The following is a 12,986-nucleotide window of genomic DNA, read 5'->3' on the forward strand; positions in this document are numbered from 1 at the left end:
TCCCTTTGGAAGGCGTCGCTGGAGCAGGATCTTTGGAAGGCAGGAGACAGGCCGGTGAGTTTCTGGAGCCAAGGCAGTTGTCGTCTTCTGGTCTTCCTCTGCAGGGGTTTTTCAGCTAGGCAGTCCTTCTTCTTGTAGTTGCAGGAATCTAATTTTCTAGGGTTCAGGGTAGCCCTTAAATACTAAATTTAAGGGCGTGTTTAGGTCTGGGGGGTTAGTAGCCAATGGCTACTAGCCCTGAGGGTGGGTACACCCTCTTTGTGCCTCCTCCCAAGGGGAGGGGGTCACAATCCTAACCCTATTGGGGGAATCCTCCATCTGCAAGATGGAGGATTTCTAAAAGTTAGAGTCACCTCAGCTCAGGACACCTTAGGGGCTGTCCTGACTGGCCAGTGACTCCTCCTTGTTATTCTCATTATTTTCTCCGGCCTTGCCGCCAAAAGTGGGGGCCGGGCCGGAGGGGGCGGGCAACTCCACTAGCTGGAGTGTCCTGCTGGGTTGGCACAAAGGAGGTGAGCCTTTGAGGCTCACCGCCAGGTGTGACAATTCCTGCCTGGGAGAGGTGTTAGCATCTCCACCCAGTGCAGGCTTTGTTACTGGCCTCAGAGTGACAAAGGCACTCTCCCCATGGGGCCAGCAACATGTCTCGGTTTGTGGCAGGCTGCTAAAACTAGTCAGCCTACACAGATAGTCGGTTAAGTTTCAGGGGGCACCTCTAAGGTGCCCTCTGGGGTGTATTTTACAATAAAATGTACACTGGCATCAGTGTGCATTTATTGTGCTGAGAAGTTTGATACCAAACTTCCCAGTTTTCAGTGTAGCCATTATGGTGCTGTGGAGTTCGTGTTTGACAGACTCCCAGACCATATACTCTTATGGCTACCCTGCACTTACAATGTCTAAGGTTTTGTTTAGACACTGTAGGGGTACCCTGCTCATGCACTGGTACCCTCACCTATGGTATAGTGCACCCTGCCTTAGGGCTGTAAGGCCTGCTAGAGGGGTGTCTTACCTATACTGCATAGGCAGTGAGAGGCTGGCATGGCACCCTGAGGGGAGTGCCATGTCGACTTACTCGTTTTGTCCTCACTAGCACACACAAGCTGGCAAGCAGTGTGTCTGTGCTGAGTGAGAGGTCTCCAGGGTGGCATAAGACATGCTGCAGCCCTTAGAGACCTTCCTTGGCATCAGGGCCCTTGGTACTAGAAGTACCAGTTACAAGGGACTTATCTGGATGCCAGGGTCTGCCAATTGTGGATACAAAAGTACAGGTTAGGGAAAGAACACTGGTGCTGGGGCCTGGTTAGCAGGCCTCAGCACACTTTCAATTGTAAACATAGCATCAGCAAAGGCAAAAAGTCAGGGGGCAACCATGCCAAGGAGGCATTTCCTTACATGGACTTATTGATGCGTCCTGCTGAGCAGGTCTGGAAAGTTGTCATCTACCCCTGGAAGGTACTCCACCAGGAAGTATCTGCTAGTGAATCACTCAATGGCACATATTTTGAGCCAGTGCTGACCGCTGTTGCAAGTGAATGCCACCCTGTTTCTGTAGGGAGGAGTCATGTCAGTTATTATCAATAACTCCTTGCTCTGAATTTTCTGAAAGAAAGCTCTGGAAGGCAAGATGCTTGAGTTAGTTGATGTGAAACCCTTGCTTTTGAGGTGACCAGAGACCCTGAACTGTCATGATGTGGAAATGTGCTCCCCCAGCCAGAAAGAGAAAAGTCTGTGGTGATGGTCACCTGTAGAATGGGATCTGCAAAGGGCCTGCCTGGCAACAGATTGTTGCTATCCCACCAAAGCAGAGAGCCCTTACGAACATTGGATCATGTAGATGACCCTCCACTTGTGGCCTCTGTGCCGGGAGGCACTCCTGCAATGGGCGCACATACAACCTGGCATGGGTAACTATGGCTATGCACAAAGCCATCGTTCCTTAGAAATGCATAGCTGTTCTGACAAAGGGGACAATTTGGCTGAAATAAGGCAGCAGCTGCTAATAAGCTAGTACTCTGAAGATTGGATTAAGCATTGCCTGTAACAGCACTGAGGATTGACCCTAGAAAGCACTGAAACTGTAGGGGCCGACGGTGGGACTTGATAGCATTTATTGTGAATCCCAATCTGTATAGTAGGGAGATGGCATCATAGGCATTGCTGGCTGCCCACACTCTTGATAAGTCAATCACTGAGAGAGGAAGACATTTGCCTCACTCCTCCGGAGGTGGGCAGATATGACCACTAGGTGTTTTGTAAATACTTTTGGGGTTGTGGTAACCCTGAAGGGTAACACCGTCAATTAGTAGTGTAAACCACTTATAATGAAGTAAAGGTAGTGCTTATGAGCAGGATGCATTGGGATGTTAAAGGAGGCACCCTTCAGATCTCGAACATTCATAAGGTTTCCTTGCTACAGCAGGGGAACATCCTGTAGGGTTGTCATATGGAAATGTTCTAAGAGGATGTATCTGTTAAGGGGTCAAGGTTGAAGATCAGTCTGCTGGAGCCGTCTTTTCTGCGGAGTAGAAAAGTACAGAGAGTACAATCCTTTGACTTGGTTTTGGAGGAGCACTAGGTCTATGGCCCCTTTGAGCATAAGCTTGTGCACTTCTTCTTGAAGAAAGAGGAGCTGATCTACGCTTAAAGCGCATGCATGGGGTTGAATGTTTGGTGGGGTGGAAAAGCATTCCAGCGAATAACCCTACAGTATTATAAGATTAACCTATGAGAATCCGAACCAGTAGTGGATGGCGGTCTCTGGGATGATGGTATTTGATAACGACTATGCCGTTGGGCAGACAACCCAAATGAGGTACTGACACCGATGAGTCTTTCGGCTTCAAGGGTTGCTTTGGCTTATCAATGCCGGGAGGCCGATGGGGTACAAGGTATTTGGTCCAGTCTAGATTTGGGTCTGATGTCTTGCCTCTATGCCAACTGGAGCCGAAAGACTGGAGAGACACTGGAGGTGGCACTCTGCCTACTCTAGACCCTCAGCATTGATTGGGTTTGAGGCCTGGTGGTAGACTTGGAGGGAACACCTTCTTGCTCAAGTTAACTAATATATCATAACAACTCCCTCATTATTTAAGGTGGCTTCAACACTGATATTACCTTACCAGGGTGGGATGTGGTAACCAATGATGAAGCATGCAACGTTACATGTGTGAGATCACCTCATCCAAATATATTTGGCAAGTGAACCTGCACCGAAGATAAATAACTAGGGATAAGGAGATTCCAGTTTTGAGATAACATGGCATTTTATTTCAGTTCAGGCTGGACTGTTCCTACTAGAGCAGGACAAAATCTGATTTGCATTTGGCTCAGTGTAATCTGAAGTGGCACAGTGAACAAAAAAAGATGGACTTGAATGCTTCCCCAAGCGATTGCCAGTGGTTAGACCCTCTGCAAGCATGCCTCATCGCTTTGTGTGTATCCTATTTAATGCCTTCAGTGGGCAAGGATATACCTAGACTTGGGTCCTACGTTCACTCTGCTACTGAAACAAAGCTAAACCCGACTTAAAGGCCCAACTAGGACTCAAATGGTCTTGGGTAACTTGTGCTCTGGTTCAGAGGGGACCTGGATTCAATGACCGGGCTGGACCAAAGTGGATTTGCTCATGGCTGGGTCTAATCTGAGACGGCACATTGGGCAAAAATAAACGATGATGAGTTGGAATGCTACCCCATGCAACTGTCAGTGGTCAGGCTATTTACAAATTTCTCCCAACACTTTTCCTGCTTCTGACTGCCAAAACCACCTATTACTCACCACAACGACTGTCATGGTCCATTGCTTACTAAATACATTAGGCATGAACAAACTCTTTATGTTTTTTACACAAAAGCCTAAGAGTGAGTTTCTAAACTTCTGCAACCCCCCCCAGTAAACATGTTCTTTAATTAATAAATGTTATAAAGGGTATCACTGGGATTTGCAAACAGAGGACAAGCAGTTAAACCATAGAACCAGAAACAAAAAACATCTAAAAAGCCAACGTTCAGAGCTTGTGAAAAGTCATTCCTGTGCTTACCTCTAGCTGCCTTCACATTAAATCTTAATCGTCTCAGGGCTTCTTCTGTATCAAAATTACACTTGACCAATTCATACAATGCCTAAAAATGTAAAAATAAAATAAGCACCTTAGGCCATTTTATTTTAACTTATTTTTTAAAGAAGGATGACTAGCTCAAGTCAAACATTCTAGGTCGCCACCAAGGTTTTAGTAAACTCTAATTTCAAATGATTGTAACTCAAACATAAATACGTAACAGAAAGGAAAAAAAATAAATAAAAAATAAATAAATATATATATATATATATACACACACACACAACACATACAACAATAAATACATATGTGCTCATACTAGCATGTATTTACAGTTTGGTCAGCTGAACGCCAAAGTCTTCAGCTCACTGGCCCAGCTCTTTTTGTTCTCAGCACCTCACTGCCCCAACAAGTTTATCAACTCACCCCAACGACAAGCGCTCACACCATGCTTACACTGGAAAAACTGAAAGAACAGGATACAGCAAACAGCTGTGCACATCTAAGGCGATGGTTTGGCACATCTAATGACATTGCCGTCTCCATCCCTCACACACATAGGAAACTGAATTTTCACAAAGACCTTACTAATACTAGCAACACACATTGCTAGTCTGATAGTGTACCTCAATTTTGTGCAGCACATTTCCAGTGGAAATCCAAGAGAGAGTCCTCTCAGCTCTATACTCCTGAGTCAACCTACCATGTAAGTTTACATGTGCTCCATCCATGCACACGGAATGCAGTGCAATACTGGGTTCCATACGACTTGGCAAAATGTTTCTACTGAAGACACTAGTAGGCTGCTCAAATTCCCACAAGCAACATGTTAAAACAGGTCTGGAGTTGGACGCCTGCCTTCTGACAATTTTTGTTTGGTTACGGTTTTTGCAAAACACTGTTTGTATGCCGGGCTCTCGCCAATCTTAAAGAAATCATAATAAGTTGCTACAGGCAAAAACGTTTTTGGGCTTTAAAAAAACACACCCAAAAAAAAAACACACAGTACCATAGCCCCCCCTAGCATGTAAGAGAACTACTTAAAAGTCAATTAGCCTGGCACTGGTTGTAAACCTCGAGAGAGATCCCGTCAGAGACGGGAAGGGAAAAGAGAATTAAATGGAAAATAAAAGAGAAAGAGGGAAACAGAGAGAGCTGCACTCCTGTATGGGCTGCACAGGGCAAGCGCAGATGGTCTGCGCTTGCGCTGTGCAGCCCATTACTGGACTGCAGTGCGCACTGGAGCAGAGGAGGGAGGCAGCCGCTGAAGAGGACTAGTCATCGTCAGACGACGTGGAGGACCCAAGTCCTCGCCTCTTTCTTTGCTTTGTCATTGTTTGTGCAAAATAGGGCACAAACAAGGACTGAAACAGCAGCTTTCGCTACCTACAGCCCTGGCCTGAATTCAGACCAGGGCGTTGGCAGTGAAAGCTGCCATTTGAGGCCTCTAGTGTACCGGCTACCCCCTAAGAGAGAGCACCTTGGAATTACTAGTGCAAGCCCCTGTCCACTTATATAGGAACCCTTGGACTCTCTGTATGGTATATCTCATTTTTGTATGACATATAAAGAGCCAGCTTCCTACACTTAGCATAGCAAGTATGGATATGCTTGACTATCCATCTGGCTATGCCTGATTTAGATATAGGGTTTCTTTTGTGTGGTGTTAAAAGGAGACAAAGTTCCTTAGACTTTCTGAAAGTGTTAATTCCATCAATGTAGAACATAAGTGCTCTTTTGACATCTAATGTATGAAAAGCTCTTTCCACAACAGAATCTGGCTGAAGTGAAAAAAAAGGTAACTCAATTGACTGGTGAGGTGAAATTGACACTATCTTAGGTAGGAATTTAGGATTGGTGCTGAGAACCATCTTGTGCCTGTGTATTTGGAGGAAAGGTTCTTGTAGAGTTAAAGCCTGGATTTCACTAACACGCTTACGTTACGTGATGGCGACTAAAAATGCATTCTTGAAGAAAGGAATTGAAGAGGGCACAAGTGTAGGGGGTTCAAATGGGGGACCCATGAGTCTTGTGAGTGCTACATTAAAGTTCGAGGAAGGTGCAGGAGGAACCCTTGGTGGAAAAAATCAAATCCTTCCATGAAGGCTTTTGATTACCAGAATTTTGAACAGAGAAAGGTGCTGTCTGTTTTGGAGATAGACAGCCAGTGCAGCGAGATGTAACCGTATAGAAGTGAAGGCTAATCCAGCCTTTTGTAAGTGAAGTAGGTAGCAGACAATGTCTTGCACAGTGGCTTTGAAAGGGTCAATTTGTTTTGGGTTGTAGTAGCACACAAAATGTTTCCATTTTGCTGCATAGCAGGCTCTAGTGAACGGACCACACGCTTATTCACAAATATCCACACATCCCGGTGCTAAGATGAGGTACCCAAAATCTATGACCTCAGGAACCAAATTGCTAGGCTGAGGGTTTTGGGATCTGAATATCTGATTTGTGTGTGGTTTTGCGTAAGAAGGTCTGACCTGTTGGGGAGTTTCTCGTGTGGGACTACAGAGTGGTATAGTAGTGTTGTGAACGAAGGTTGACGAGCCCAGGTGAGATTTTAAGTATTTGCAATGAACTGGTTGTATTGGTATGTGGAAGTAGGCACCCTTTAGGTCTAGTGTTTCCATAAATTTGCCCTGTCGAAGAAGTGCAATGATGTCCTGTACGGTGACCATGGTGAAGTGCTCTGATAGGATGTATTTGTTTAAAGGCCTGAGGTCTAACATTGACCTTAGAGACCCATCTTTTTGAGGGATTATGAAGTACAGAGAGCATAACCTGAGCCACGTTGGATTAGAATGTTACAGTCTGCTCCCGACAGGTGTTGTGTGATCGGGGGGGGCGGTGTAGGATAGGGTAGACACTGCTTAGTAGAGGGTGTGGCTCCAGAAGGGGAGGTACCTTTACATCTACCCTTGTTGTTATGGTCTCTAAATGAGCCACAGTAGTAGCTCTTGGTAAAGGAGCCTTGGGGAGGTAGACTTATAGGCTTCACAGCAGGTTGTGTGAAGGAAAGTCCCCAGAGGAGCAGGTGTCTGTAGCACTCCCATGGCCTTAGCGGTCTCTGTACCTTTTTTAATCTTTTCCAAAGTAGAGTCTACTTGGGGGCAGAGAAAATGCTTTTTGTCAAAAGGAATGTTCAAGACATCCTGTTGAACCACAGGTTTGAACCTAGAAATGCTTTGCTAGGCATGACGCCTTAGGAGAATATTGGTGTTAATTCTCTTTGCTGCAGTGTCTGCTGCATCTAGCGCACACCATATGGTGGTGTTCATAATGGTTTGTCCCTCCGCTAGCAACTGCTGACCCTGCTTTCTATACTCCTTGGGGAGATACTGCAGTAACTCCTCTATCTCATCAAGGTGAGTGCAATTCTAACGTACCAGGAGAGGCAGGGAATTGGCAATATGACAGTGGTTAGCAACCTGTGCTGCAACCCTTTTCCCTGCAGCGTTTTACGTCTGCTCTCTCTATCTGGAGGCAGTGTGGCCCTTTTGCGTGCTGTGGTGGCAACTAGAGAGTCTGGTGGCAGTTGACCTCTGATGAAGATGGGGTAAGATGGTGCAAGCTTATATTTTTTGTCCACCACAGGTGTTACAACCCAGCATTAAAAGGGTCCTTAAAACTCATCAGTATGTTGCATCATACCCTTTAACATTGACAAATACTGTGTGCCTATGTGTGTGGTGAATAGTGTCAAGAAGGAACTTATCCTGTAGAGGCTCCCTGTGAAACTTCACATTGTGGAAAGCTGCTGCTATTGCTATGACTCCTGATAAGAGGTTGTGTCCTCAGGGGAAGAAGAGCGAGCTGGGAAAAGTCAGGATTATTGTCTAACTTGAGATCTGTATCATACAGGTTCCATGGATCATCCCTTTGTGGCCCCCTGTGCCCACCAATGTCTTTATGTGGTGACTCCCGAGGTGATAGGTCTAAGAGGTCTTCAGGGGGAGATGGTGATGGAGGAGAGTGAGGTAATGGTGGAGGTGGTGGTGGTATGGAGGGATGTGGAAAAAAGGCAGGGCTGATATCCTTGTCCATACATTTCTTCTCAGGAGGAAGTGGCAGTTCCAGTGCTTTCTCAAAAGTCAGCTTCCTCTTGAGTAGTGGAGGAAAGGAAGGCTTTTCAAGTATGTGGCCAGTCCCCAACTGTCTGTGCATTTTCTTTTGTCGAATGTCCAGGTTTTCAAAAATGGGTTCAACAGGTGAAGTAGTGATTGAGGAAGTCTTAGCACGTTTTGGCTCTGAGGGTTTCGGTCCCGAAGCTTTGGACTTCGAGGAGAGAGAAACACTGTCTGCATCGAGGTGTTGGAAGTCGACTACTGGGCCGGCACCGAAATTAGGGCCTCACCGAAGTTAGATTTGGCGCCAAAGTCTGGTCTCTGCCCAAAGAGGTTGATGCTGAAGGTTTTAGCTTGGCATGTACTTTCAGAGCTGGGCCCGAGGGCAGGATGTCTCAAGCAGTTTTCTGGATCTGACAATGGCCAGATAGCAGTGGTGGAATGGTGACCTCTGATTTTGCGACCACAGAAGCCGAAGGTCTTTTGGTCGGCTTGGGTTGGAGGGGCTGTAGTATCCACTGGGTGAGCAGATGGAAGTTCCTGTATTCTAAAATCTACCTCGAGGACGGAATTGGAGCTTTCGTCAAGAGAGAAGGTTTCCACTTTGCGTCTGGTAGCTCCTGGGCATGCTCCTCACTGAAAACATTGGGAGTGCTGTCAGTAGCCTTGTGAGACATCTTGAGGCAACGAGTCCTGTGGTCCCCCAAGTGTTTTCTTTGACCTGAAGGATCTGCACGTGTCGCAGTCGGATTTCCTTGGGGTCTGGAGATAGACACAAGTTGCACACTGAATGTTTGTCTATGTGTTTGTACTGCGCATGACAACATGGATAAATTCGAAAGGGCGTATGTTTAATTTCCAGTGGAGCATTTTCGGGAAGACTGGTAACAGCAAAGGTAGGCCCCAAAAGTCAGTGCCATAAAGAGACATCAGTTGAACGGAGTCGAACCAGCGGAGTTTTCCGAAAAGGCATAGATGTAGAAAGCAGAAATGATAACAATAACTTTGAAGGAGACCGATAAGAAAAACGAAAGTCAAACCGAAACAGAGTCAAAACACGTACCGGAGGCACACACGTCCTAATCAGACAGCAGAAAAAAAACAATCTAACAATGGGTTGATGCCCACGTGCATTATCATTGAGAGGATTCACCACTCAACTTCATGACGTAAAAGCCATGGACTAACACCCTAATTCAGGAATGAAAGGAGACAATACCATCAGAGTGGCCACCAGCAATCCTAGGTCTCTTGTAGGATCATGCCTTAATGGTAATAGGCACAACCGGTACTGAAAAAGATCAATTATATCACATCGCTATCCAAAAGGACAGACAACCTTGTTGAGTAGAGAGGCAAAGGACACATTTTCCATCTGACTTTCCAGCATGTTTATGATATTTACCGTATTTCTACGTCATGCCTTTTGGCTGCCAGTGCAGATCTATTCGCTTTGTGTTATACTACAGTGGTCCAGAGTGATGACATGCGAATGCGTAATCAGGCATGTGCGCATACAGTGCGGCGCACCTGTGTGCCTGTGGAGTGGTACAGGGACTTGTGAAGACTTGGACAGCATTTCAGCAACACCAGATGACTTTTCTCTGCTCTCTACTACTATTGCTCTGTACTGAGAAAGGGCTAAACCCAGAAACACATGTCTAGAGATAACAGCACTACCTGCACCAACTTGGTGAAAAACTACAGCGACTTTGAAGTAAGCGTGCTGCATTTATCAGAATGCAATGGGGTGAACTTTTCTGGGATGAGAGGCAGCGTGCTCCCTCCCCTTGTGTTTATAAAAGGCTCCATGGGAGCCAACGAGCTGACAAGTTCACCTTGGATGCACCTGTGTGCCTGTGGAGTAGTATTGTGACCTGTGAATACTTGGGCATTATTTCAGAAGCACAGAAAGACTTGGATAACATTTCAGCAACACCAGATGACATTCCTCTGCTTTCTACTACTTCTGCTGATGAAGGGCTACACCCAGAAACGCATATTTAGAGATAACAGCACTACCTGCACCAACTTTGGTGAAAAACAGCAACTTTGAAGAAAGCGTACTGCATTTACCAGAATGCAATGTGGTGCACTGTCCTGGGATGACGTATGCATACAGCAAGCCAGGGCAGGCTCTGCGAAATCTACTCGCTATGGCGAGTCGGTTTTATCAGGTCGAGCTATATTTAGGACCTACTCACTTGTTCTGGAAGTTGACAAAGAACAGGTGTTCCATTCACTCAAAGTGAAGGAGCAATAATGATGCCTTTACATCTAGTTTTTATCTTGTCACATGTGGTCTGTGTTCACAGATAGCGTACAGAAGTCAGTTTACTTCTCTAGCGGCAACGTTCCAGGATTCTGTAAAGAGAAGTGTCTGATTTGCTGTACAAGTAAGGTGAAATAAAAGGTTGTACGGTGTCAGATTTTTCCTAGCACACAACATTTAAATAGCCTATAAGTCAACTGTACGAGCATTTCAAAATATATTTCAGGAGTTGTGAAAGCCCGTTTTTAGGCTGAGCTTTTGAGATTTACTTCTTTGTGGGCTTACAACCCTCCTACTGCTTTTTGTTTGTTTGTTTGAATGTCCTTTAAAATTCCAAGTACTATCCTTAGGCTCTGGCTGTTTATCTGTTTTGTGGGATTATTTTTCATTTTGATTACTGCTGCCTTCCCCATGCCCTCCCCTGACTTCACGGACGCCGTGCTTCATCTTTAAGCATGGCGGCCACACGCCCTTCTTTTGTTTTTGCATGGCACCCACTTGTTTATATATACACTGGAATAGCCTGAGCTGTAGAAACGGTCAGCATTTGATCATTGCAGCACCTGCTTCACTGCCACAATGCTTCATCTATAAGCATGGCAGCCGCTTTGGGAGGCTGCGCACCTTTCTTTCGTTTCTGCACAGCGCCCGAAGTAGCATTGCCTTGACTGAAGAAAGCTTCAAGAAATAAAAAGACACCCAGATGTGAAGAGATTGTACCAGCTGTAAAGCGCAGGTCCATCTATCGCCGAGCAGGGAGCGCATTTAACATCAGTGTGCAATTGTGTGCCCTGCCCTAAAAACTATGTTAATTTCCAATGGGAAGCCTCTAGTGTATCATTTGATTGTGATAATGAATCACTGCCCAAGAACATGCAGATTAAAGTTGTCAGTGTTCTGCCATCCCCTAATTTGATGGCAGTTGCTGCTTTGCACCCTGCTTGCATCGTTTCTCACTCCACAGAAAGAGCATCCAGCTCTAGCAGACGCAGATCTACTCACTGTTTTCTTATCTTTCGTACCATGTGTCGAACTCCACACGTTTGCCCTCCCACGCATGATTTCATAGCATAGTACGCTATGCACACCGTGGAATGCAGGAACATATGTAAAACAAGGAGAATCAAAACATTTTCAAAAAACAAACGGATGTCTTGTTTTTTTCTCTCTCTAATACGCTAAAGGCCTCTCGTACAGAGTTCTTTAGCAATTCTTTTGTCAACTTTATGAAACATGGTTGCATCTTAAGAGACACTTTCTAGCACATATGCCTTTCAATGCGACAAATGTCTACAACTATAGCTGCAGAGTCATTAGTTTTCCTTGTGGTAAATCCATTTTAGTTCCCCTTCGGGGCACAGGAGTCAGCTTAGCCATCGGCTTGCAGGCCTGTTACCCTTTTTACCTAGTGATCTTATACCCACTTAGCATGCTCTGTTTCAGTCCATTTATTTTATTATTTCTTTTAGCACTTTGCAGCTGCCAATATTTTATAAGAAATGTTTTGCTTTTGCTTAGCAGTGCCATTCTGAGAAGGCGTCATTCTCAGTGACGTACGTAGGTACCGTCACATCATGTCCCTTTCTCACTTACGTTTGACAGGAACATAATGCGCACTTGTTAGGGATTGTATATGTAATTGCAGACACAAGTCTGCCACATTATAGTTGTTTAGGAACATACCTGCGTCAGGAGTCCTACATGAGCCATATAGATACACCACACACAGACAAGGTCATTAGAGGGGTTCCTTCCAGAAGCCATCTATGCTACACGTCCTCTTGCTGCAGAACTCAGCCTTTGTGTCTTTTCACAGAGTCTGATCTAGCGACCTCATTCGAAGGTAACGAGGGAGGGAGGGAGCTTCTCATGAACATGGTTTTAGCAGATTATGGTTTATCACACCTAGCTCTCATTAGGGTAGAGATTAGGCATTCTTTCTTAAGAATTTCCTATCTTATGTTTATTGCAATATGGTGAGGGTTTTCATATTCAAAATTCATCTTCACAATTTAGCTTTTATTATTGTTCATTTTCCTAATCATTGCAATTCATGCATTTTACCGTAGATTGCGGTCTTTTCAATAAATATATTGAAAACTCTCCTGCGTCCCCTTCATTGCCTATGTGTCTATGAGACTTATTTCCAACAAGAGAAAAGGGTAACTTTCCTTACACCACGACTCCCATGAGAAATCGCATCTAGAATCCAAGCGTAAGGCTGCCAGAAATCACGTTTACTGTCTGAGTTTTGGTGAGGTACTACTTGTGAGCCAAGAAGGTTGGGCCAACAGTTGCTACTTGTTGTAGGAGTGACTCAGTCACCTACAAACAAACGTGCTGTCACCCCTAAGCCAACAGTCTCGCTAAGGAATGAGACGTCCTTATGTGTGACTTCAGGTTTTTAGTTCAGGTTATGGGTGACATTTCAGTACACTGTGTGATATTTTGAATGACACAATATTGCAGGTTGAGCAAAGCAACAGTGTGAGAAATACCCCCCTTTTTCTCGGGGAGATAATCTAGACATGGCCTGACAGCAGCTGTAATGTCTCTAAAATGTTCGAGCAAGGATACTAACCAATAT

General features: G+C 45.2%; 1 protein-coding gene across 7 annotated transcripts in view; it reads right to left on the minus strand.

Moving 5' to 3' along the window:
- The window catches only part of MIER1 (MIER1 transcriptional regulator), a 346,656-nt gene that overhangs the window by 137,892 nt on the left and 195,778 nt on the right, over window positions 1-12,986 (minus strand). For all 7 annotated transcript variants that reach the window (XM_069232476.1, XM_069232475.1, XM_069232479.1 and 4 more), the window contains one exon: window positions 4,043-4,124. In XM_069232476.1, coding sequence (XP_069088577.1) covers window positions 4,043-4,124 — 82 coding nt within the window. The remainder of the gene's footprint in view (window positions 1-4,042; window positions 4,125-12,986) is intronic.

Source organism: Pleurodeles waltl, chromosome 4_2 (genome assembly GCF_031143425.1).
Source record: "Pleurodeles waltl isolate 20211129_DDA chromosome 4_2, aPleWal1.hap1.20221129, whole genome shotgun sequence".
Lineage (NCBI taxonomy): Eukaryota > Metazoa > Chordata > Amphibia > Caudata > Salamandridae > Pleurodeles > Pleurodeles waltl.